The sequence below is a fragment of the Rutilus rutilus genome (genome assembly GCF_951802725.1).
Source record: "Rutilus rutilus genome assembly, chromosome: 3".
Taxonomy (NCBI): Eukaryota; Metazoa; Chordata; class Actinopteri; order Cypriniformes; family Leuciscidae; genus Rutilus; species Rutilus rutilus.
The window spans coordinates 31597020-31619940 of NC_140211.1; the positions used below are offsets into that span (position 1 = coordinate 31597020).

General features: G+C 39.0%; 1 protein-coding gene across 1 annotated transcript; it reads right to left on the reverse strand.

Annotated features, from left to right (window-relative positions):
- Positions 1-1177: 1177 nt before the first annotated feature.
- On the reverse strand, positions 1178-22310 carry cmtm4 (CKLF-like MARVEL transmembrane domain containing 4). Its single transcript, XM_084404555.1, has 4 exons — positions 21582-22310; positions 15265-15441; positions 5895-5993; positions 1178-3325 (listed from the first exon to the last, which is right to left on the reverse strand). Exons 1-4 carry the CDS (start codon positions 21765-21767, stop codon positions 3161-3163), a joined length of 627 nt encoding a protein of 208 aa, XP_084260681.1. The 5' UTR covers positions 21768-22310; the 3' UTR covers positions 1178-3160.
- Between the last annotated feature and the right edge of the window lie 611 nt (positions 22311-22921).

Consider the following 22921-nt stretch of genomic DNA (forward strand, 5'->3'; position numbering starts at 1 on the left):
CGAATACATACGAGCGAGTCGCTCGAATGGCGGCAGCCATGTTGCGCCTCCATCTTGAAAATACATTAGCCAAAGAGGGACATAACTGGAAATTCAAGCTTTGCCTTTCGCGTTTTGACACTCAGTGGCACCAGAATGTGAGGGGGAGATTACTCGCGACTGCCGGCAGATTTGAAATAATACGGCCACCGTAGGAGTTAAAACGCCCTCGGAATGGGAGGGGCTAGAAGGTAATATTCAGTTGGTAGTCATAAACAATTCCACCGCTAGATGGGAGAAAATCCTACACAGTGTAGCTTTAAAACAAATTTTTGATCACCAAAATGACATATTTAAATGTTTGTTTTTTTTTTTTTTTTTTTTTTTTTTATATATATTTTTATTCATGCCTTAAAATAGCTTGAATGTAACTTTACACCCTTGCTTCATTTAGTATACGCGGATCTATGAATATGCAAATTGGCCCCGCCCCCACTCACTCACACCAGCTCAGAGATTCCCCCGGTCAGCTTTTACTCAAGGTACTGTAGTAAACGCTGCACAATTGTATCGCTCTTTACAACGTCGGACACATAACGATAATTAATATGATTAGCCTTTTGCTTGACTACGTTATCAAACAGCTAATAATGTGTTGCTAATGTTACACAAATCACGTTCCCGTTCGCCATCTTAGTCTGCCTTCTGAAAATCAACATCCTTAGAAACGCTTTGAACATCATAGAACATCAGTGGAGAAAGGCATAGTTCATCATAACATCATCATACATAATTCACCCGCTATATTGCTAAATGTACCCGATTTTTCCTATCAACATAAAAATATACCAGGATAACATGGCTTCCCTTGAGACTCTATTGCTTTTCAACAGTTAATGATATGCTAAAGCCTGCCCGCACCTTGACCTGATTGGTTACAAGGTATTTGTGATGTAGTTTGTGATGTATGAAACACCAGCGATTTCAAACCGAGTTTTTTTAAGACTATCTTTGGTTCACTGCAGTTTTAAGGAGAAAAATACTCAGCAATGTTGTTGACTTATGAATTTTCACATGGTTTGTCTTAAAGCATCTTAAAAACACCACAGACATTTAAACAACATTAAAACTTGATTTTCACCACAGGGGGTCTTTAAATGCAGTGTACCATAGTAAGGCTTTTTTTCCATAATAGATCAACAGTCCATTCAAATCCATTTATTTGAGGAAAAGATTGCCATCACAAATAGTTTCAAACAATTAGCATTTTGTAAGTCTATGCACAACTCTATAAATACAAAAATACAAATTTATAGCACTGTTACATGATTAAAACATTGCTTTCTTGAATACGGGAAGTGTCAACAAGAAACAGTACAATCATTATCAAAATTTGAGTCCCTCAAAATGTCAACATAGTTCCTTTTGAAATACTTGAGTTGAAAGATACAGTCCAAACCATATGGTCAAAATCAGGAGTTATTTAGATGCCAAAATCTTCCAGTATGAAGTTTAGCATAGTCAAAGCACAGTGAAAGCTTTTACACATTATTAAAGCATAAGCACACAGACAGTATTGCTTTCAAAATAGGACAAATTTGACTTTAGCACTTTAATGCGGAGTCCATTAAGACGTAAATCATTCTTGTGATTGTCTTTCGACATTTTCAAGTCCACAGTGTTGTTCTATCTCTATAATGTGAGCCTACACCTCAAACTTACTTCATTTCAACATTGTCCTATTCCAAAACATAAATGTGACTTCACTGAAGAACTTCAGATAGTAAGACATAAGTATGACTATAAATGAATACTACGAACGATCGTTTTCTAGGGGCAAAAAAAAATCATACAATTGCACTACACCTTAAAATCTGTGGTAAAACATACATTTCATTCCGCCCACAATGTCGTTCCATGACGCTCCTTTTAAAAAGACTCATTAGAGGATCAATAAAGCACTTTAGAAAAACAGATCTTCATACCAAGGATCAGTTCATCAAATTTCACATCCACTTAAGCTGTTATTCTGCTAATGTTGTCATAACATTAGTGTCCAGGAGTTTGAGTGTTTTGACTAGTCAAGCCTCTACGATTAAGGCACACAGAAAAAAGATACACAGTTTAGCAAATGCATCCATATGTACTGCAGTACACTTGTTCCTTCACATACAGTCTGTTAGTTTCAGTCATAAGAATTCATACAAACAGGAACCCTTCATGAACGCCATATCATACACACAGATACATAATATATACACCTTCTTCAAAAACTCTACCCTTGCTTAAATCGATATATACAGATAACTGGACAGGGTTGAGTGCACAGTGGAGTACAGAAACAACCACAAAGAACAAAAACAATAGATTATGCACACAAGATTTAGTATCTAAAAATCGGAAGTATCTAAAAAGTTTCATTAAACTCGCACCCCCCTTCACCCACACACACACAATTTGAAAGCCGTTGTTGTCAGTTTTACCGCAGGGTCACATTCACGAGGTGAAATACTACATTTGGTACAATGTAGCTATACCAAAGCTGTGGTATTATAAAAATATTTAACATTAAAATAAATACTGGTGCTCCTAACATCTAACCTCGTCTCTACAGAAAAACGGCCCAATCCAACTGCAGTTTTCTCAGATGTGTTTGGATACAGGAACACAATAGCAGAGAGAAAAAGCCTCTTTTTTTGTTCATAAACCCTCTCACAAATTCCCATCCCGCTTCAGATCACTTAAATCAGTTGATCTTTGATAAGACACATTTTAGAAACAGTTGCAATCCTTTCATTTTAGCCGACTGGGAATGGAGCTGAATAGAAGGGGGTTCAAGTGGTTTATTGCAGGCATTATTAAAACCGTTCAGGTTCTCTGCTGGGAGAAGTTTAGGAGCACAGTGGAGTGAGTTTCTGTCAATATTCATCCAGATCACGGTAAGGTAAAGCCCTTAATTAGCGGAAAGATTGAAGTACACAGTCAAATGATGACGGCCTGAGGCTTGATGGTAATGAAGATGCCAGAAGTTTGTTCCACTTCAGACTGTTCACACAACTGTTTGTTTGTAAGCGCTCATCCTAACTGCCCGCCGTCACGAGGATACACAGAAGAACACACTGTGACAGGAATGCAGACGGGGCTTTGCTTGTCTCGGTCTCTATTGGTCCGTCTGTGTGGTTTACTGTAGTTCAGGCCGTGACTCCACCTCTCCCCGCGAGGCTGTGCGCGCACGGATGTACTCGCTGGTCTGCAGGGGTCCGTCTCGTGAGTCCCCGAGACGCCATCTCCGCACGGCCAGATACGTGTTCACGCCATATACTCCCATCACCAGAAACCCAAAAACCTGGAGAAAACACACAAGATTTCAGCTTTAAACTATGAGCTTTAAAGGGATAGTTCACCCAAAAATGAAAATTCTGTCATCCTTTGTTCCTGTTTTGTTCACGTCGTTCCAAGCTCTTTGAAAAAAGTTATAAAACGAAACACATACATCGCATTTGGTAAACGGAAGCTCGAACGAGTGTGCTTGATGCATGAGAACCAGTGATGTTTGTTCAAGCGTATGACATGCATGTGATGCACACACACATTTAAAAAAAATGTTGCTGACTCAAATTAAGTACAATCAACTTGGATGCTTATCATTTGAACTGACTTAAAAAAATTAGTTGATTCTTGAATAACTTATGAAAAAAAGAAAAAAAATGGCTTAACTTATTTTGATGTTAAAGCAATGTAAAAATATATGTGGTCATTACTTATTGATCATATCGTTTTTTTTACAATGTATGATCTTCCGTGTTTACCATATGTTTGTGTGTCGACTGATGTTTAGATGTAAATGAAAGCCTACATTAAAGGAGAACTCTGGTCAATTTTAACATTGAGCTCATTTTTTTGTACATTTGGAGTGCTGTCAGTACAGAGAACAACGGCAAAAATCGGTGTTGCCTACACGTGTTATCCTCGTTTTAAAATTTGCACCCTGTTGACTTCAATGGGGCAAGTTTTAAACCTGCTTTTAGCCTCTTAACATCCTTGATGTGTCATTACAAGTGCACAGGTCATGTGAGTGATTCCTTCTGAGTGAACGCGGGTGAATCTGACTGCAGTAGATGTGAAAGATATTAATAAAAATTATGTTTATTCAGCCAGTGCACATACCTGTATTTACATCCTGTTTTCGGTCAAAGTCCACAGTAGTCGATTGTCGAGTTCACGCGCATAGGTTTAGTACCTATGATCACGCGCGTGAACTCGACAATCGACTACTGTGGACTTCACCTGCGTTCACTCCGAAGGAATCACTCACATGACCTGTGCACTTGTAATGACACATCAAGGATGTTAAGAGGCTAAAAGCAGGTTTAAAACTTGCCCCATTGAAGTCAACAGGGTGCAAATTTTAAAACGAGGATAACACGGTGTAGGCAACACCGATTTTTGTCGTTGTTCTCTGTACTGACAGCACTCCAAATTTACAAAAAAATGAGCTCAATGTTAAAATTGACCGGAGTTCTCCTTTAAATCTGATCATTATATAAAGCATGTGTATCTCTTCTCCAGACTTGGATTAAATCCCCCTAGATTCACATTCACATTTTACGATGCCTTTATGACCATTTTGGATCTTTTAAATTTTGGTTCGCTGAACTTTTAAAGGAGAGACAGAAAACACTTATGTTTCATTAAAAATAACTTAATTTGTGTTTCAAAGATTAACCAAAGTCTTACAGATTTGGAACGACATGAGGGTGAGTAAATGATTACAGAATAAGCATTTTTGGAATGTCACAGTAAAAATAACATTAAATCTATACTTCTACCATAATATACTAAATTCTGTCTATCTCTCTCTCTCTCTCAGGCCTTGAGAGCCGAAGGAATTTGCCGTGCCCTGTGGTTCAGAAAAATCCCCGGGTGTTAAAGTGGTTTCCCGCTGAGAACATCTGTATCATAAAACACTCAGCACAAATCCCCAGCCTTTGACTTCTAGGGTGTTGGTGGATATTGTGCTGAGCTCAGGTCATTCATGAAGTGTCTACAATCATAAAGGTCAGGATCTGAGTAAAAGAACCTGATCCTGTCACAATATTGGGAATCATCTACTTCTCTTCACTGAGCAGACACAACAAACCTCTTCACAGACACAAGAGGTCGGCTGCAGCCTCGACCAAAACACACAAACTAACTTTTGTTGGCATTTTCTTTGGGGATTTTGTAGGAAAATCAATGGAATTCTTATGGAAGTCTTTTTCTGCCTCAAAGTAAAAAAGAAAAGAAAAAAGTAACTGTGACTTTATATACTCTTTTTTCTTTACTGTTTTATCTCACAGTTATCTTGTTTTTTGTTTTTTTTTCTCTGACCTCAGGAAAAAGGCTTCCTAAATTCTGTGGAATTAAACAGAGCTGAGAGTGCTTCACTTTTACTCACAGCTAAAAACATAATCAAATTAGCTCAAATATTTCATAAACAAAAGTGATGTGTCCAAACTGTGCTTCTGTGGATCTAGTAATGAGTGATGCAGTCAAAACTTGACACAATCTAAATTCTGAGATAGAAACAACATGTGAGAAGAACAAAACTGTGAGTGAAAAGTGAAGTGGGATGGAGAAACAGGGAAAGAGGAAGCAGAGAGGTTTTCGGTGTTAAAAATCAAAGAAGCGAAGCAAACAATGTGAATCATTCAGATGGATCATGACTATGACTTCTCAAAACTTCCCGCTGTCTGCCTGTCCAGGACTCTCTCCAGGAACGACTACGTGCTCCATTTCAGCCACATGAGGGCAGCAGAGCCCTGGCAGACTAGGGTCCACTTAAAATACTTTCGAAATGACTAAACATTAGAATTCAACCACAACCACAGGGACAGGATTCATGAAATAAAGAGCTGAGTAAGCTTGATAGGTACCACAGCTGCAATCTCTGCTCCAGATTGATGGTTGAGGGCTGCCAAAACCACTGAAGCCAGAAAGAAGAACAAGGTGCTGGTGGCAGTGTTGATTAGATCCTGCAAGAGAGAAAGAGAGAATGTGAATAAAAATGCAAGTTGCAATAGTAATAGTCTTTTTCTTCCCTGTTGTGTCATAAATATATCCAAGTGAAACGGCTTCTCGAACAAGAAAAAAATTGTAGGGTGGGACTTGATTGATTTTTGTCCATTAGGAATTGATCGGATCATTGCTGTGGTCTCATGTGAGTGACAGGATTCAAATCAGTATATTAGATTGGTTTCTAAAGGATCATTTGATACTACAGACTGGGAAAAACAAACATGAAAATTCGCACTTCTCAGATTCAAAATAATCTCTGATCTGTTAGGACACTGTCTGTATACACTGCAAAGTTTTAGGATGACAACCACATTTAAATGTGGGACTGGTGTCGAAACTGACAAATAATATAAGACATAAACTTTGATTGCTGTGATCCAGGAGAAAAGAGACATCTCATACAAATAATACATTCTTTGTGTAGAGAAAAGGAAAACTATACTTATCTGCAGTGTTTATGTGGCCATGTTAGTTCATGAAATAATAATAATAAAAAAAGGTCATATCAACATTTACACATTCACAAGTTTGGAGTTATATGGTACTCCAGAAAACCCTTTCATGACCAAAGAGTGAACAGAGAAGAGCTGGCAGTGAGGCGTGGTCATGCTGACTGCAGTGATGCAGTTTGACAGGCAGGGGGAGCCAAAAGAACCGACTATTAACCAACTATTCAGATTTCATCAAAAAGATCATCATTTTGTGTTCCGAAGATGAACGCAAGTCTTACGGGTTTGGAACGATATGAGGGCAAGCAATTAATGACAGAATTTTCATTTTGGGGTGAACTAACCCTTTAGGGCAATCATTCAGAAACCAGTTCTATCAAGTGTAACCTGTTATTTTCAACTCAAAACCCCTTGTACTACCACACGCAAAGACTCGTGTAAATATAGCTGTGTGCAACCTATTTGCTATCTGCACATTTATGTTAGATCACAAAAACACATGAGTACCTTTTATTTGGGCCATAAAGTCATTAATTTACAGTCATGCAGTTATGAAGTGACGGATGGGCATTGGTAGAGGAATGCGAGTCTCTTTCCCATGTATTACAGTTTTCCCTCAATTAATCCACCCACCACTTCGCAACGATAACGTCACAGTTTAGTTTAAATACTTTCACAAATTAGAGTCAAAGTTTTCAGGAGAGAGTGAGAATGAGAGGAACCATTTGGAGGTTTCTGAGAGATCCTACTCTGGAATAGATGTGGGTTTTTTTTCTGAGCTTTGGCTCTGTGGGGGGTGAAATGTAACAAGCCCTTCAAAGAAACTGAACCTCACTGGCTGGCACCTCAAATGTCACATCCCAGGCCGATGCACCATGAACCGCTGGCTTTGATGTCTGCAAGTGAACACAGACTGTCTTCTTCAGTTGTACATGCAGTAAGACGCTTGTGGCCAGTGAATCTGCTGGATGAGGAAGGGGATGCTATGTGATCACTAACTAGGGCTCAACCACTCAATGTGAAAGAAAGTTTTAACTGTTCTGCGTTCACTACATTTGTCCTACATTTGTTGACCATGTGCATGTTTTTATGCCTTAGGCAAATGAAACATTTGGTTGTCTGTTATGTACTGAACACTGTTGTTGCGAATTAAACTTTTGCACTAAGATAAGCTAAAAATTGCACAAATGATTTATGATTATCTTTGATGCATCATTAAGAATGGGTTGAAAATATAAATGTTTCATATAATATAACCTTTTTTTTTTAAACATAAATCTTAGCATTTTGTTACAAATTATTATATTCATATATTATATTTAATATACAATTGATTATATTTAACGTCCCACTTTAGATTAGGTGTCTTTAACTACTACGTACTTACATTTAAAGTAATCATTTGATACAATGCACTTAGTTATTATGTACATACATGTTTTTATATTGTATTTATATTATTATAATTATCTGAATGTAATTACATCTGTCATACATTTCTGTAATTACACCTATAATTAACTTTTGAGCCTTCCCTTCCCTTTTAACCTTTAACCCACCCTTAAACATACCCATAACACTTAACCTTTCCTAACATTACCCGTATCCCACATCAATAGCAGCAAAAATGTTGTGCAATACAAGATCAACACAATAAGTACATTGTACTTAGATCAAACTACACAGTAGTTAAAGACACCTATTATAAAGTGTGACCATGTACGTTTATTGAAAGTAAATATATAAACTACTGATTTGACTGGGCTAGCAGAAAAAAAAGAAAAGTTGAACCTTGAAGCAATAAGGTAACATCCAGATTTCCCACACTACAGAACATTAAAGTCTACGTTTCTCTCGCTTTATTCTTAAAATCTGCATAAATATACTTTGAGAGGAGCTGGGTGGTTTGTCTGTGTGCAGCCAATAAGCACTCCAGCGTGACTTAGGCATGACCACCCATGTGACAAAATGCATGATGGGAGTCTCACATGATTTTCTATCATCCACACGCACTCAAGCGAAACCATGCCCATCTCACACGCAATATAGCACACTAACAATATGCCAAAACCAGGATACGGTCTCAATCGTTCAAACACATGCCAAGCCAGCCTTTGCCTTCACACATACTTCAACAGATGGATCAAATGCAAGCCAAACCAAACTCTGAAACACACATAATGTGAAAAACTGCTGACGTGTTTAAAATATTCTAAGTGTAAGAACACAAAGCATATGCCTGAGGTTAAACTAAAGTACTAAGTCCACAGAATTACTTAATGATGAACATACAGCACAATAGTATCATAAATATAATCATGGAGGTTTGCATTTAACGTTTAAGTTAATGCAGGTAATATGAAATTGTACCAAAGCAGTCATAAGTGCCCTTGAAATACACTCTCAGAAGTGTGTATGTGTGCTGGCAGACTGCATGCAGAGGAGGCAAACTGGCCTCAGGAGGGGTCTAAAACTGGGACATGTATTTAACAGCCACTGCGGCCCTCCAAGTTGTTAACAAAGGAATTTTTCAGAAGAAATAAATACTTTTGAGCGGGGGTGCATTGGATTGATCAAAATTTACAGTAAATGCCTTTATCATGTTACAAAAGTTTTCTATGTCAATTCATCAAAGAATCCTGAAAAAAGTATCAGTTTCCACAAAAATAATAAGCAGTACAATGGTTTCAGAAATATTTCATATGTGACACTGAACAGTAATGATGCTGAAAATTCAGCTTTGCCATCACAGGGATAAATTATATTTGAATTAAAATATATTAAAATAGAATAAAGTAGTTTTTAAATAGTAAGAATTTTTTTTATAAAACAAATACAGCCTCAGTGAGCATTAAGACTTGTTTCAGAAATACTAAAAAAATCTAACCAACCCCAAACTTTTAAAGAGTAGTGTACACTTGGACAGCATCACCCTCAAAAAAAGACTTCACATTTTCTATACCCATTAGAGTGTGTTAATGGGGGACAGAGCATTCAGCAAACTGTTGCCAAAAAAGTTATTGATGCACAAGAGCCATATTCAAGCAGAGAATCAATGTAAAACCATGCATGCATATGTGTGCAAGAAACAGAGAATTAGGTGTGGTCTCAGCTGAGCTTCTGCGCCGTATACGGCCTGTGCCAAATATTCTCAGTGGTGCGTTAATACTGAGTTACACACTGCTTTAGGCAACAGAAGGCCCATAGATCTTGGAAATGTGAAGAAAACCATTCCAAGTTTGCAGGGCAATATAACCTGAATCCTGAAGTTTCAGTCATATCTCTTCATCTGCCTCGGTGGTGAGATTTAAGCTTTAAATGAAGCTGCTAAAAGCTTTTCCTGGACCTTCCTTTGGTGTGCTGGGCCTCTCTGGCCCTGTTTACACCTGGTATTAAGATACGTTTCGGTCGATCGGATCACAAGTGGACGACGCTAAAAACAGGTGTAAACGGGGTCTAAAACATTTTGAGCTTGTCCACTTTCGACCACTTCCAGGGGTAGTCGAAAACGCATTCGACCGGATTGCTTTAGTATTGTAAACGCTCATGTGGTCGAATGTGTTCGAACAGCCACAAAAGACCTCCTACTCTCCACCTACTGAACTAATGCGTAAACATTATGGGAAGTGCGCTAGCCAGACGGGATTCAAACTGTGTTGGCTGGAGACCCAAATTTGGTTTAAAAACAAAAAATGTACCAAGCACAATGTTCTCTCACCATTCCTGATTTCTAACACGCACGCACAGAGTTCGGCGGGGGCTGTTTTTACGCCATCTCCGGGTGCGTTCATATATAAACTGCGCAAGCTTATGTAGTTAATTAGATAGAAAGACCTGAAAAAACACAAACATTTACCCGCCCATGGACCCTCCCCTCGAAGAAATCAGGACAGAAGCGATTGAAAGTGGACAAAAGAGACAGATTAAAATACCAGGTGTAAACGGGTATGTGCCTGCCTCGTCTACTTGTGATTCGATCGACGAAAAACGCATCTTGATACCAGGTGTAAACAGGGCCTCTAAAGCTCTGTGTCAAGTCAAGTCAAGTATATTTGTATAGCGTTTTTCACAATACAGATTGTATCAAAGCAGCTTCACAGTATTAAATTAAAATAATACAACAAGGTTTGTTTCTAGTGGAATTTATTGATTGATAAAATTAAATATCCCCAAAATATCCCCAACTGAGCAAGCCAAAGGCAACAGTGGCAAGGAACCGAAAAAACTCCATCAAGTGACCTAATGGTGACCTAAAACTCCATCAGGTGACCTAATGGTGACCTAAAACTCCATCAGGTGACCTAATGGTGACCTAAAACTCCATCAGGTGACCTAATGGAGAAAAAAAAACCTTGGGAGAACCCAGGCTCAGTCGGGGGCCAGTTCTCCTCTGGCGTTTATGAACTAGAGACCGGATTTAACTGTAAGATTAAAAATATTATATGAATGCCTGGCTGAAGAGATGCGACTTTAATCTAGTTTTAAACTGGGAGAGCGAGTCTGAGCAACGAACAGTATCAGGAAGGCTATTCCAGAGTTTTGGAGCCAAATGTGAAAATGCTCTCCCTCCTTTGGTGGTTCTGGATATCCTAGGTATGACCAAAAGCCTTGAATTTAGTGATCTTAAAGAGCGCGATGGATTATAGGGCGATAGAAGATCTGTGTGTGGAAAGACAGCATGATGCTATATTAACCATTGTCCTTGATCTGGATCCTCCCTATACAGGTAGTTTCCACCACTATAAAAGGCAGTTGTAGATGGGAAATCATCCTGATAGTACAAGATTACGAGACAATATAAGAAATAAATAATATTACATCTACATCTACAGCTGCGTCCGAAAGTCTGCACGGCTGCCCTTTCAGGCAGTGAATTTGCAGGCAGCGTTTGCACCCAAAAGTACCACTCAAAACTGATTTCAGAGAGACTTCTGAGGCAGCATAACAGTTTAATGATCTACAACAAAACAGAGAGAGCTTTGGTGATAACTAAGCAAATATTTAATTACTACAAGACAAAAAAAAAAGACACTGAAAGAGGAAAAAGTTGGTCAAAAACGTACATTTACACACAGGCTGACAAACAACCGCCGAACTGTTACTGAATCTAACGCACCAGATAGTGTGATATCATAGGCAGTGAAGGATAGATACATCAATGCTGCCTTCTAAAAACGATCAGATGAAAACGATCATGGGATTATTTCAGACGTGCCATGTTGCCTCCGTACCTCCCATATGCTGCCTGCGGAGGCATCATTTTTCACCTTTCGAGTGCAGCCGTAGTTAGTTGAATAATAACGTATGATGTTTTACAAGTCTTAATGAGTCCGATTTCCAAATTACACATCTTTAATGCATCTTTACCCTCTCTCAGTCAGCCTGTAGCTCATGTTCAGTAATGACACATAATCATAGGTTTACTGCAATGCGTCTCAAGTCTCAGAGGCCATTCCATTAAAGCACACAATGTAAAACCAATCATTATCCTGTCACCTCACAAAGTCAAATCTCTCCTCCTCTCCTGTTAAAATGCACCATCTATTTCTAGTTGTGTTAAGTGAATACTGGCTGTGCTTTTCTGTGTATGTATGTACATGTGTGCGGTTAGGGAAGGTTTGTGAATTGGTACAATTGTGCCAGCGTACCACCGCGAGCTGAATGCGCTCATTCTACTGACCTATCACTTTCAATAATGTCAGTCACCATGCCAGCCCCCTTTGAGCCTGGCACTGAATCACACCATCAAAGCACTCAGCGGGAGTAGGGGGTGCCGTACAATAGACGGACCGTCCCACACAACCGCCCCTCTGGAACCAAGTGCCACAAGAAACAACTAGCTAGCTTTGTGTGTACACTCCAATCTGCTGCCATCTCAACTAAATCAACGTTAGTCGACATAACAGATTTAGCACAAAACGATTTTAAGACCTAAAACGTCCACCACAGTTCTGCTCTTTATAGAGAGAAGTTTAATTGCTGCTGGGTTTGGAAGGATTTTATCTCAAAATGAAAAAAAAAAAAAAAAACTCTTCTGAAACCACAATTACAGGACCAAAAAGTACCGTTTACTTTTAGCGCTGTGTTATGTGAAAGTTCCTGAAGCACAGCAGTGGTGAAGTTACGAAAGCCAGGGATACAAACATGAAGGAGGGCAGGAGAGCAAGGCTGTTGCTGAACAAACCCCTGTCCCAAGTGCGTCCATTCCAGAACAAATGAGAGGCCTGGGCCCATGGGGTTTGCCTGGCAGGATCATGCTCAGTCCAAAAGCTCCAAAGCCCCACCACAGCTGAAATGGTTATAAAGATCACAGTTCTTCCAATGAGCCATGGCAATACCAAGAAAACCCCAACTCGCCAGTATTCAAAATAAGCAAGAGCGTACACACTCACATGCATCGACTGGACATCTCGAAAACCCTGTTTAATATCTCCCCCATGACCAACACAATCCGGCTCTCAACATTTCCTGATCTCATTCCAGCATTACCCCCCCCCCCCCACCATTTCCTCTTATTTCTCCACTGTAAATAAAACAAAAAAGTGCCAAAACAAGCAACAAGTCAAAGAATTAAGACAGAGAAAAGGTCTTGTCCTAAATCAAAATGTAATGCTCTAAGCTTTTTTATATATCCATGTATACTTGGTTAAATGAATCCACAATAAATGGTTAAACTGATAATCATGATTATTTTGCTAAAAAATTATAATTGCTATTATTAATGATGAGTGTTCTCAGTTGAGTAAACACGAGAAGAACGTTAAGAGAACATCAGCTCATATTCATACTCACAACAGTTTATTTTACTTCATCTAGTTTCCTGATTTATCATAATTATCATATACATTAACACAATCCCTACATTATGAAAACTGGTAAAACCATAAGAAGCTTCTGACAAAAGCTAAAACAATTTAATTAATAATATTAATTCTAAATAATTCCAAAATATGTGAACCTTTTTCTATTAAAACAACAAAAACTTGTAGTACAAAGTTTGTGTAAATGCATCTATTCAGCAACCATAATCGCAAACAATACAGTCAAGATTCACGTTTAGCTTTATTGCATTTCGTCATTTGAGCAGAATATCGCAATGGAGATCACTAAACTATATCCATTTAAGAGGTTAAAACTCTGATTGGGGGATTTAAACAGTGGGGCAATATCGCAGATGATGCTTATTAACTTGAGAGAAGCAAAATCGCTACGTTAAAGGCATAAATAAAGGACTTTTTGAAACCAGTTTGCAAACAAGGGTTCAACTTTCTCCATCTACTTTCCGTCTGGGTGGGCAAATTAAACATTAAAGAAAACAGAAATTTGAACTTAAATTGGTAGAGGTACTTTATTCTTGTCTGTGTGAGGTTAAGCACATATTCTTGCGTATACCATAATGCAATGAGATAGTTATGGTTGGATGTGAGTTGCTGTTACTTTTCTTGGTACATGCACAGCTCTGGAAATAAAACTCTACAGTCTTTTCCATCATAAGCTCTGTAATAGATCCACAGCACTGAGGTCCAATTATGCTGAGCTTTGTGTGTGAGTGTGTGTGTATAGGCAAGGGGACAAAGGGAACCATGCCTTATTAATCTTTCAGTGAATCAGTAAATTCATCTCCCATGAGCAGCAATTCATGTTTGCTAGAAGCGGGTTTAATGAGCACACAAGCTCCCATTCTGAGCAATACGAACCCCGTGTGTATGGCCTCCTCCTCAGCAGCACTGGGCACAAGAGAGCAGCTTTTTTCTAGTATGTCATGGCAACAGAAAACCAGTTTCATTTATGCCACAAATAACTAATGCTTTCTCATTATCTATTATCACATGCGCTTCTTAAAATATTATGCATTGCAGGGGTGTCCAATCCTGCTCCTGGAGGGCCACTGTCCTGCAAAGTTTAACTTCAACACACCTGCCTGGAAGTTTATAGTATGCCTAGTAAGGGTATGTTTTCACGACAACGATGTACTAAAAATGGAAATGTCTTTCCTTTGCTTGTTTTGCAAACAGACGACAACGTTGTCAAAACAATCCCTGCTCACAAGGATCCGTGCAAACGACTAAAAACGCTAGCCTGGCTAACGTCCGACCTAGTCTCATTGAGACGTGGTCTGGGAACCACATGTTCATTTTCTCGTATTTGAGGCGTGGTTTACGAATGCCCAGAGCCGTTTATTGGGTGCTACGAATGTCTATCAAATGCGCCTGTACGTAGCTCATAGCCAATCGTTTCAATTATACCAGATGACGTATGTAGAGCGACAGAAATTCGACGTGGAAGAAGACGATGGTCAGAGATTTATGTGTACACGATGGCGTTCAGCGACTATTGCCGTTTGTGCAAGACAAACATGAGGGTAGAAGGTATGTATAGATATAAACAAACTGCTTCGGTGTGTCGCATAGACGTCGTCATCGTCTTGCTGCTCCCTCCGGACAGTGGCCCTCCAGAAGCAGGATTGGACACCCCTGCACTAGAAACTTCCTGGCAAGTGTGTTGGAGCTGGTTGAAGCTAATATCTGTAGGACATTGGCCCTCTAGGAGCAGGATTGGACAGTCTTTATACACAGAAAACACATTTAAATAGCGACTTAAAATGATAAGAAATAAAATAATGCTAAGCTAGGCTATGCAAAAACAGTTTTGGAACAAAATGAGGGTGAATAAATGATTACAGAATTTTTGGGAACTATCCCTTTAAAAGTCTAATGTTGTGAAGGATTTTGAAGTTTTGTGTGGAAATCAAATCATTGAGGTAATAAGAACGACATACTGTTAGACTCCAGTTGACATGCGGCACTTTGGTGTGCAGGTTCAGGCTGAAGATGAGGAGCAAGACGCCTGTGACAACGAAGGCACTGCAGCTGACAAACTCAAAGAGGTAGACGCCGGCACAAGGCGAGCACATCATTACGGTCTCAATAAAGATGAAAGAGATGAGAGCCAGGACCTGCAACAGAGAGGAGAAAACTGATTATTTTAAAACAACACAACAAGCATTTGTCCAAGCAGTAAACAACCTCCTTAATTTTATCGAGCAGAAAATCAAAGCCAGCATCTGATGTTGACTTAAACGATACAACTATACAGATTTATCTCTGATTTAAGACCACAATATAATACAATGTAGTCCTTTGTGAAGAGCAGTGAAGAACCACAAGAAAGTATTTTTCTCGAAAGGCTTTTTCAAGGAATAAATGACTCATCTACATTCAGCGCTTACTTTGTAATGCGTTTTCCACATGGTCATAACAGGGCCTTGTAGAGTGTGTTGAACCCTAGTGAAGTCGCAGAGGGTTCACCAATGTTTTCCTGCCGCATTTGTCAGTAGACCACAGCACGGGAAGAATTCTGAGGTTAAAACGCTATTTAGGTGTTATGCAGCCTTGACTCTCCAGCATAAAACCTCAGACAGATTACAGGTTGGCTCGCTCCAACAGGGGAGACAGAACCACTGCCACAAAACATTCCAACATCCAGACGGGGGCCATTTCCAGCTGGCCCGGACCGGATGCTGTCATACGGCAGAAGATGCACACATATAGATATGGAAGTACTATGTGGAAACCTCCCTATGAAATGAATGATTTCTGTGATGAATAAAGAACTGGATGTAGGCTTGCTAATGGAGCGACAGTGAAAGTCAGCAGACAAATTTAGCCTCTCCTGATGCTGAGAAATAAAAGCAAAATCATCCACTGGACCATGACACTGTAGTAGGGTATCCAATTGGATCCAACTCGAATGAACTTGATGGGTGGGTCTGCTATTCAACAGTTTACGCATTAAGGCCAATTCACACCGCACAGACAAATGCCAACAAACAAGTTTGTTGGGTTTTGTCGGATCAGTGTGTTACCCCTGTTGCCGTCTGTTGCCATTGGTCGGGGTTTGTTTTCACCTGACTGAACATGTCCAATCAGCGTTTGTCGATGTCTGTTGGGGCGGTGTGAACATGACAGTTATTTTTCATAAAATTCTAAATCCAACTGCCAACTTGTGTAGACTCTTTGGAAAACTGCAAAGGGCCCCATTTGAGTGGGACCAAAAAGTTTTTAAATGTGTGGACTAAAATATTGATTCTCAGGGACTCTCAATCAACTTGTCAATCAATAAAGAAAATAAGACTCAACAAAAATGTAAGTATTCTTTCTCGAAAGCTCATGCTGTGCATTTGAAATGCAAATCGAGTCAAGCATCAGCCAGCACGACAGCAATTACAGTATGAGACCTGAACAGATCAGTCTCCTGATCTACAATGCAAAAGAGTTTCCTCTTTTCTTTACACAAACAAATACAGCAAATAAAATATATGAAAAAAAGCACATATGAAGACCTCCGATGCAAAAGCCTCTAAAAGCCACCTCTGTCAAAAATGAGATAATAATATTGAGTGAATGCTCTCCGCACATAGTATACGTTCATCAAATACTTTCACTTCAAACTCACTAAATCCCAGCCTCAGCCCATTCAGAAATGCCGGTACTTTGGTAGAAACCTATACATAGGAGCCTGATAAATATGTTAATATTAAACAAAAACTTTAGATGGACTGCATCTGAACTCTTCATATGTTATACATATGCAATGTTCTAGTATCTATGAGCACAAATGCTAAATACACTGAATTAGCATAGTTTTGAGAAGAGAAGTCATTTCTTACAGCTTTAACATTGGCTTAAATAATTCTATAAATAAATATCATTTAAAATAAAATATGATGTGTTAATGTGATTTCTATGAATTGTAACTTCTGAGTCAAAAGCAGCTTGTGAAGGCATGAAAACACTGCATCACATTTCGATTTGCATTCTCTTCCTAGTTCTCTCCCCTTCCAATTGGTTGGTTCATTCTGACTGAAACGTTTATTCAAAGCAACCAACATTAAATATGGTGGGGTTAGGTGCCTTGTTAAAAGGACATTTTACCTAAAAATGTTAATTCTGTCATCATTTGCACACCATTATGTCATTCTAAACCTTTATAACTTACTTTCTTCTGTGCAACCCAATTTGAATCAAGTTGGTAACCAAACAGGTTTGGTGACCATCGACATCCATTGTATGGAGAACAAAAATGACATTTCTCAAAATATCTTCTCTGATGTTCCGCAGAAGAAAGAGAATCATTTTTGGGTAAACTATAGCTTTAAGACCCCCAAGTTGGCAACACATCTAATTTGCTACATCATGATGCACTCAGTTAAAATAGCCACCATCAGTAGATTTCTTCTAAAAATGATATGTAATTAAATATTCTACAGAATTTCAGGAAGGCTGAATGTTATCACAAAGTGTCAACAGTTACTGACCACTTCCCCTACTTACACAAAGCCTTCTTCATCTCATCCGGCTTTTATGCACTGATCACATTGGGGAAGTGTGTACCACAGACTGTTCATATCATCGTTCCTGTCACAGTGCCAGGAGAGCCAGCATCACACACCATCAAAAAGATGTGTATTTGGAGATGAGGTTATTGATCTTGATAAACGCAGCACAGACTGTCTCCTACAAGGCAGCAGGTGTCAGGCGCACAGAAAGTAATGTTTATATGTCACTCCCCACCCTCCTCCTCCTCCTTCTGCTGTCCTTCAGAGCCCCCCTACTTTAGGCAATCAGCAAGTTCCTTGTAGCAATGACCACATGGAGTCAAATCCCCAGTTTGTACACGCGCCATCTGTTGTGCCCAGAAAATGAATGGTCTGACAGCTTGCATTGTGTTCCAAGAGCTCCTCCTTAAATGGAAATGAGCCTTCCAGCACCCACCCAATAGTCTTTTCCTCGCCTAAAGGGAATTGCTCCTTGCACAAAATTTAAACCACTATTCCAAAGCTTCTTAACCCTGGAGATGCTCGCATGAGCAAACTCTCCACATTGCGTAAGTTTCACAAGAGCGAGTGGAGAAGTACATGAGCAAAAAGCATCTGGCGAGTCCATCAACTCGCTACATTACAGAGAGCTCTTTCATTATATTTAACTGTTCCTTATCAAAATGGAAAAACTCTATCCTTTAAGGTAAAATGACACATTTATGATGCAACTTGACAGCTCCAAAACATCCATAATTTTACTCATGTCAGGGTGACATAAGGTGAAAACACCTGCCAAGGGCAAGTTGCATAACCATAGCCAATAGCCAATAGCCACTTAGACAGTGTCTAAAGATCTAGTATGACCCACTAGCAGTTCAACAAGGGGCATTCAGTCTTAATTTTTTGGTATCAAATTAGGCCAATCTACGTTTTTATAACAAAAATGATGTCTAACTGAAGACTAGTCTTGGCGGTTTATACAAATGGTGTGGCTTTATTCTCAGAACTCGCACAGACAATGGAAAGGTCAATAGTTTCAAAACTTCAGTCTAAATTGGTCAAACTAAAAGGAAGCCATATAAAAACAAAAGGTTGGAGAGTATCTCTAGTTCTCTACCAAAGGACATTTAAAAGAGTTAATTTAGGGATGAGCAACTGACCAATAGATTAGTGAGGTCAACTAGTTTACCTATAATTTTTCTTATACTAACATTCAAAAGTTTGGGGCTAGTTTTAAACAAAAAGAAAAAGTTATTAACAAATTAAACACTTTTATTTATTAAGGGTGTGACAGTAAATAAATAATACAATAATAATAATGTAATAAATAACAATGTTTTGCTGTATTATTGATCAAATAAATGCAGCCTTGGTAAGCATTAGAGGCTTTCAACAAATTAAAAATACCTTACTGACCAATATTATGCTTATTTTATTGTATAGTTATTTATTTTAATGGAAAAATAAATAAAAAATTAACAGCAGTGCTTTAATTAGTATGCTTTTGCTTTACTGTATAGCTATTAGACAGCTTGCACCCCACATCTTTTCTGTCTAGATTTGCAAAAACACGTTATGTAAACCCCTAAAAAACGCCCACTAAGGATTAAATTTTTGTAGAAGCCCAACAGATTATATTTGAATGCAAAAGTCCAATGATTATTTTTGTTCTTCTGTGAATGGAATGGATGATTCACTGATATTAGCCAAGAAAACCACATCTGCAGATGGACAAAACATTTCACAAAGATTAAACAGTCAAATAGTCTCCTCCTTATCCTTATCCCACGGGAGCCTTAGGTAAATCATTGGCCACTACATGGAGAAACAGCCATGGTTGAATATTCTTGGCAAGCCAGCAACAGGAAACATGCAGCCATGTGAAAAACCCTGTGCTACAGCTCAATCTGCTCCTTTTAACCCCCCAAAAATTCCAAACAATCCAAATAGCACTCGGATTGTTAGCAGGACAGAATGAGGACATATCCAAGGCCCAGAGGAGTAATGTGACAAAAGCAAGAACACAATAAAACTAAAGTCTAAAGCGGAGCTCGATACAGCCTCTCTCATGTGCAGTGGGTAATATATTAAATCTCTGTTTTGAGGAATAATTGATCACATATTCAAACAAGTCAGAGATATTATGGTCGCGTCTCAAAACACCCCAAGGGATATCACTGGAATGTTGCAATTTAAACAGTTATGTGGGAACTTTCTGAATCATATCCTGTTTAGCTTTTAGATCAGTCTTTTATTTTAAATTCATTCCCTCTCACTAAGCTGTTCATTACTGCAGTACGAAACGTCCCATACCACATTGTCTACCCGAGCAAAGAAACAACTCATAGACGAGGCGTTTGACCTTCACTGAGCATTACAAAACAAACACCTCAGGATGTTTGTTAAACAAACTACTAGAAGCTTGTTCTTCAACTTTTACTTCCATCCCCATGGTAGACTTCCTAATCTCTGATCAGTTGCGGTCTTTCTCATAAGAGTCAAAACAGGTTGAAGAAGCTGTTACAACCAGAGCTTTACTATACAACCCGTGCCTGCCTGTAATTGGACTCCACAGGCAAATGAAGCTTCTTGGTTCACATAAAACAGCATAGATAGAAAGCCACTCATTATGCTTATGAAGATAAAAGTGCATGTACTCCACATGCCCACTATGTGTGCTTCCAAGTATTATCACTTAATCCGATTAAAATCTGTCTGTGGAATCATTTGAGCCTTGAGACGCACATAAAAGCGGAAAACTTGATTCATTAAGCAATCTTTAAGCAGACAGTACTATCTTCTGTACTTGGCACACAGGTTGTTTCCTTTGGCAGAGTACACAAGCCTTTGTGACTTCCTTAGTTCCACTCTGTTTTCCTCCCTGCATGCAGTTTCTTAACTGTGCATCACCATGAGGGCCAGGAGATGCTTTGCTTTTGCTGAGCCAGCAGAACAACAGAGTACTTTTTTTTTTTCTCTCTCTCTCTCTCTCCTTACGCTTCCCACTCCTTTTTCGACATCTGGCAGAGGTTCACAGGCAGAAAGCTCTTATGTGAGTTTCTGTTTTGTCTGACCACGATGACTCTATAGATTTTTGGGTGTTTTGCCAATCAAGTGGACCTAAAGTGCAATCTGAAAGTTAATTCATTCAGACTCCAGGCATCATTCCCCTCCGTCAGCGATGCATTCCAGAGATTGCGATGCCTGCCGGCATGTATCCAACAGGAAATATTTTTATTTTAGATCCCCAAAAAGAGGAAATCTGCCCTTCTCACACTAATCCAATATGAGAAGAATGTTATCAGGAGTAAATATCTAAATGAAATATGTGGAGAGAGGAAAAAGGATTTTATATACATTATATGTAGCCTATATGTTTGGATGATGGAGACATCTGTTTTGCCTTAAATATTTTACTTTGAATAAAATCCAAAAGATGGGAAATTTGTCTTTCTTACACTAATAAAGTCTAACATGAGAAGAATGTAATCAGGGAGGATATTAAATCAAATATGTGGGGGGGAAATGCTTTATGAAAGAAAAAAATGCTTTCTGAAAGAAAGAAAGAAAGAAAGAAAGAAAGAAAGAAAGAAAGAAAGAAAGAAAGAAAGAAAGAAATATCAATGGCTCTGTTGATGAAGTAATATTGCTCACGGGAAGTCACTATACTGACTGACTCTGCTGAAATACACCTTGCTGAAGTTCAGTAATGCAAACCTTTCTAGGCTCATAAGTTTTTCATGGAAAAGAGAAACCCCGTGACTATTCGAACTTACCACTTCGACAACTTTTAAAATACCGAAATGTGATTTGAGATAGTCCAGGTCACACCTGATGGCCATGAACACGTTTCTGGAGTGCACGGGCTCGGTGGTCGGCTGATACGGACTATTGGCCCCTGAAATCATCGAGGTGTTGGAGGCCTCGCCATCAAAGCCCTCTGCCTCCTCGTTATTCCTCATGCTGAACTCTTTTATCTCCACGTCCCGCCCAGATACAAGAGCAGATTTGGGTCTGAAACAGTGTTCCGCTGGTCCTCTGAAAACTGCCAGGCAGAAAACAATGTCTCAACAAAGAACAACCCTCGTTACAAAACGGTCACCGTAAACTCCAGCCGTGTGTATGACCTAGATCTAGAGCCCAAACACTACATCCACCTCTCCGCAATCTCCAATCCCATTCCTGCCTTTGTGCTGTGCTCGGATCCTGCAATGAATAGAGCTGAACGAGCTCGAATGATCACGACTGTTCTCATGGCAGTGTCCATATTTCACAGTGTCTGGATGCAGAATGTAATGTTGCTGCGAGTCTCCGCCCCCAAACTACAATCCTGCTTGGAAAGACGCTTGCGAGTAAAGTCTTTACGGCTGATGTCAGAGAAACAAAAGCTCAAAACAGTCGTAATCATAAAGTCAAGCTTTGAGTTATTGTCTTCTTTTATGCAGATGAAGATCGCAATTTGAGATTCATCAAATGCGAGACGACACAGTAGATTAATGTGTCGCTATGGCAAGCCGTTTTAACATTTATCCCTTAAACTAACTTCAATTGGAACAATTTGATATTGAATTTTACAGGCATTCTGTTCACCACTGTGTTCCAATTGTTGCTGGTAAGTGTTCCAGATTTTCTAGTAGGCTATATTAAGCCTATAGGGAAGAGTGGGCTAGTTGTAGGCTAATGTTATGCATGTTTCCACACATGCTAGCATCACAAAACGTAGTGTAGTTTATTGTGCCATTATAACTAAACTGTGCCAAAAAAAATTGCTGAACATTTAACCATTGTGAATATCTTACTGAATTCATTTATCTAAGATTTTAGTGTTTATTTAAAATGAGACATATCTGGTATTATTTTAATATCCATTCTGTTATTTAGCAGCTTAGATATTTATTTAATGCTTAGCTAACTAGCAGAAGACACTAGCCAGGTTTAAATCCTATGCGTAACACTACGTTACAATGTGTCCCACTATTAGATCTGTGCTGTCATGACATTAGCAATGTAATTCACATTATGAACTTTTATGAATTCTATTGCCATATACCAAACAGGTGAATAAGACTCTGCAAAAACTAATTTCTAGGCGGGAGAGTAGGAGACTCCTGGAACT

Excerpts from the sequence above, each read along its gene's own strand:
- cmtm4 (XM_084404555.1), bottom strand. The coding sequence starts at position 21,767 with ATGAGGAATAACGAGGAGGCAGAGGGCTTTGATGGCGAGGCCTCCAAC. Across the intron at positions 15,442-21,581 it reads TTTTAAAAGTTGTCGAAGTG|GTCCTGGCTCTCATCTCTTT; the intron begins GTAAGTTCGAAT and ends TCTCTGTTGCAG. Across the intron at positions 5,994-15,264 it reads ATGTCAACTGGAGTCTAACA|GATCTAATCAACACTGCCAC; the intron begins GTATGTCGTTCT and ends TCTCTCTTGCAG.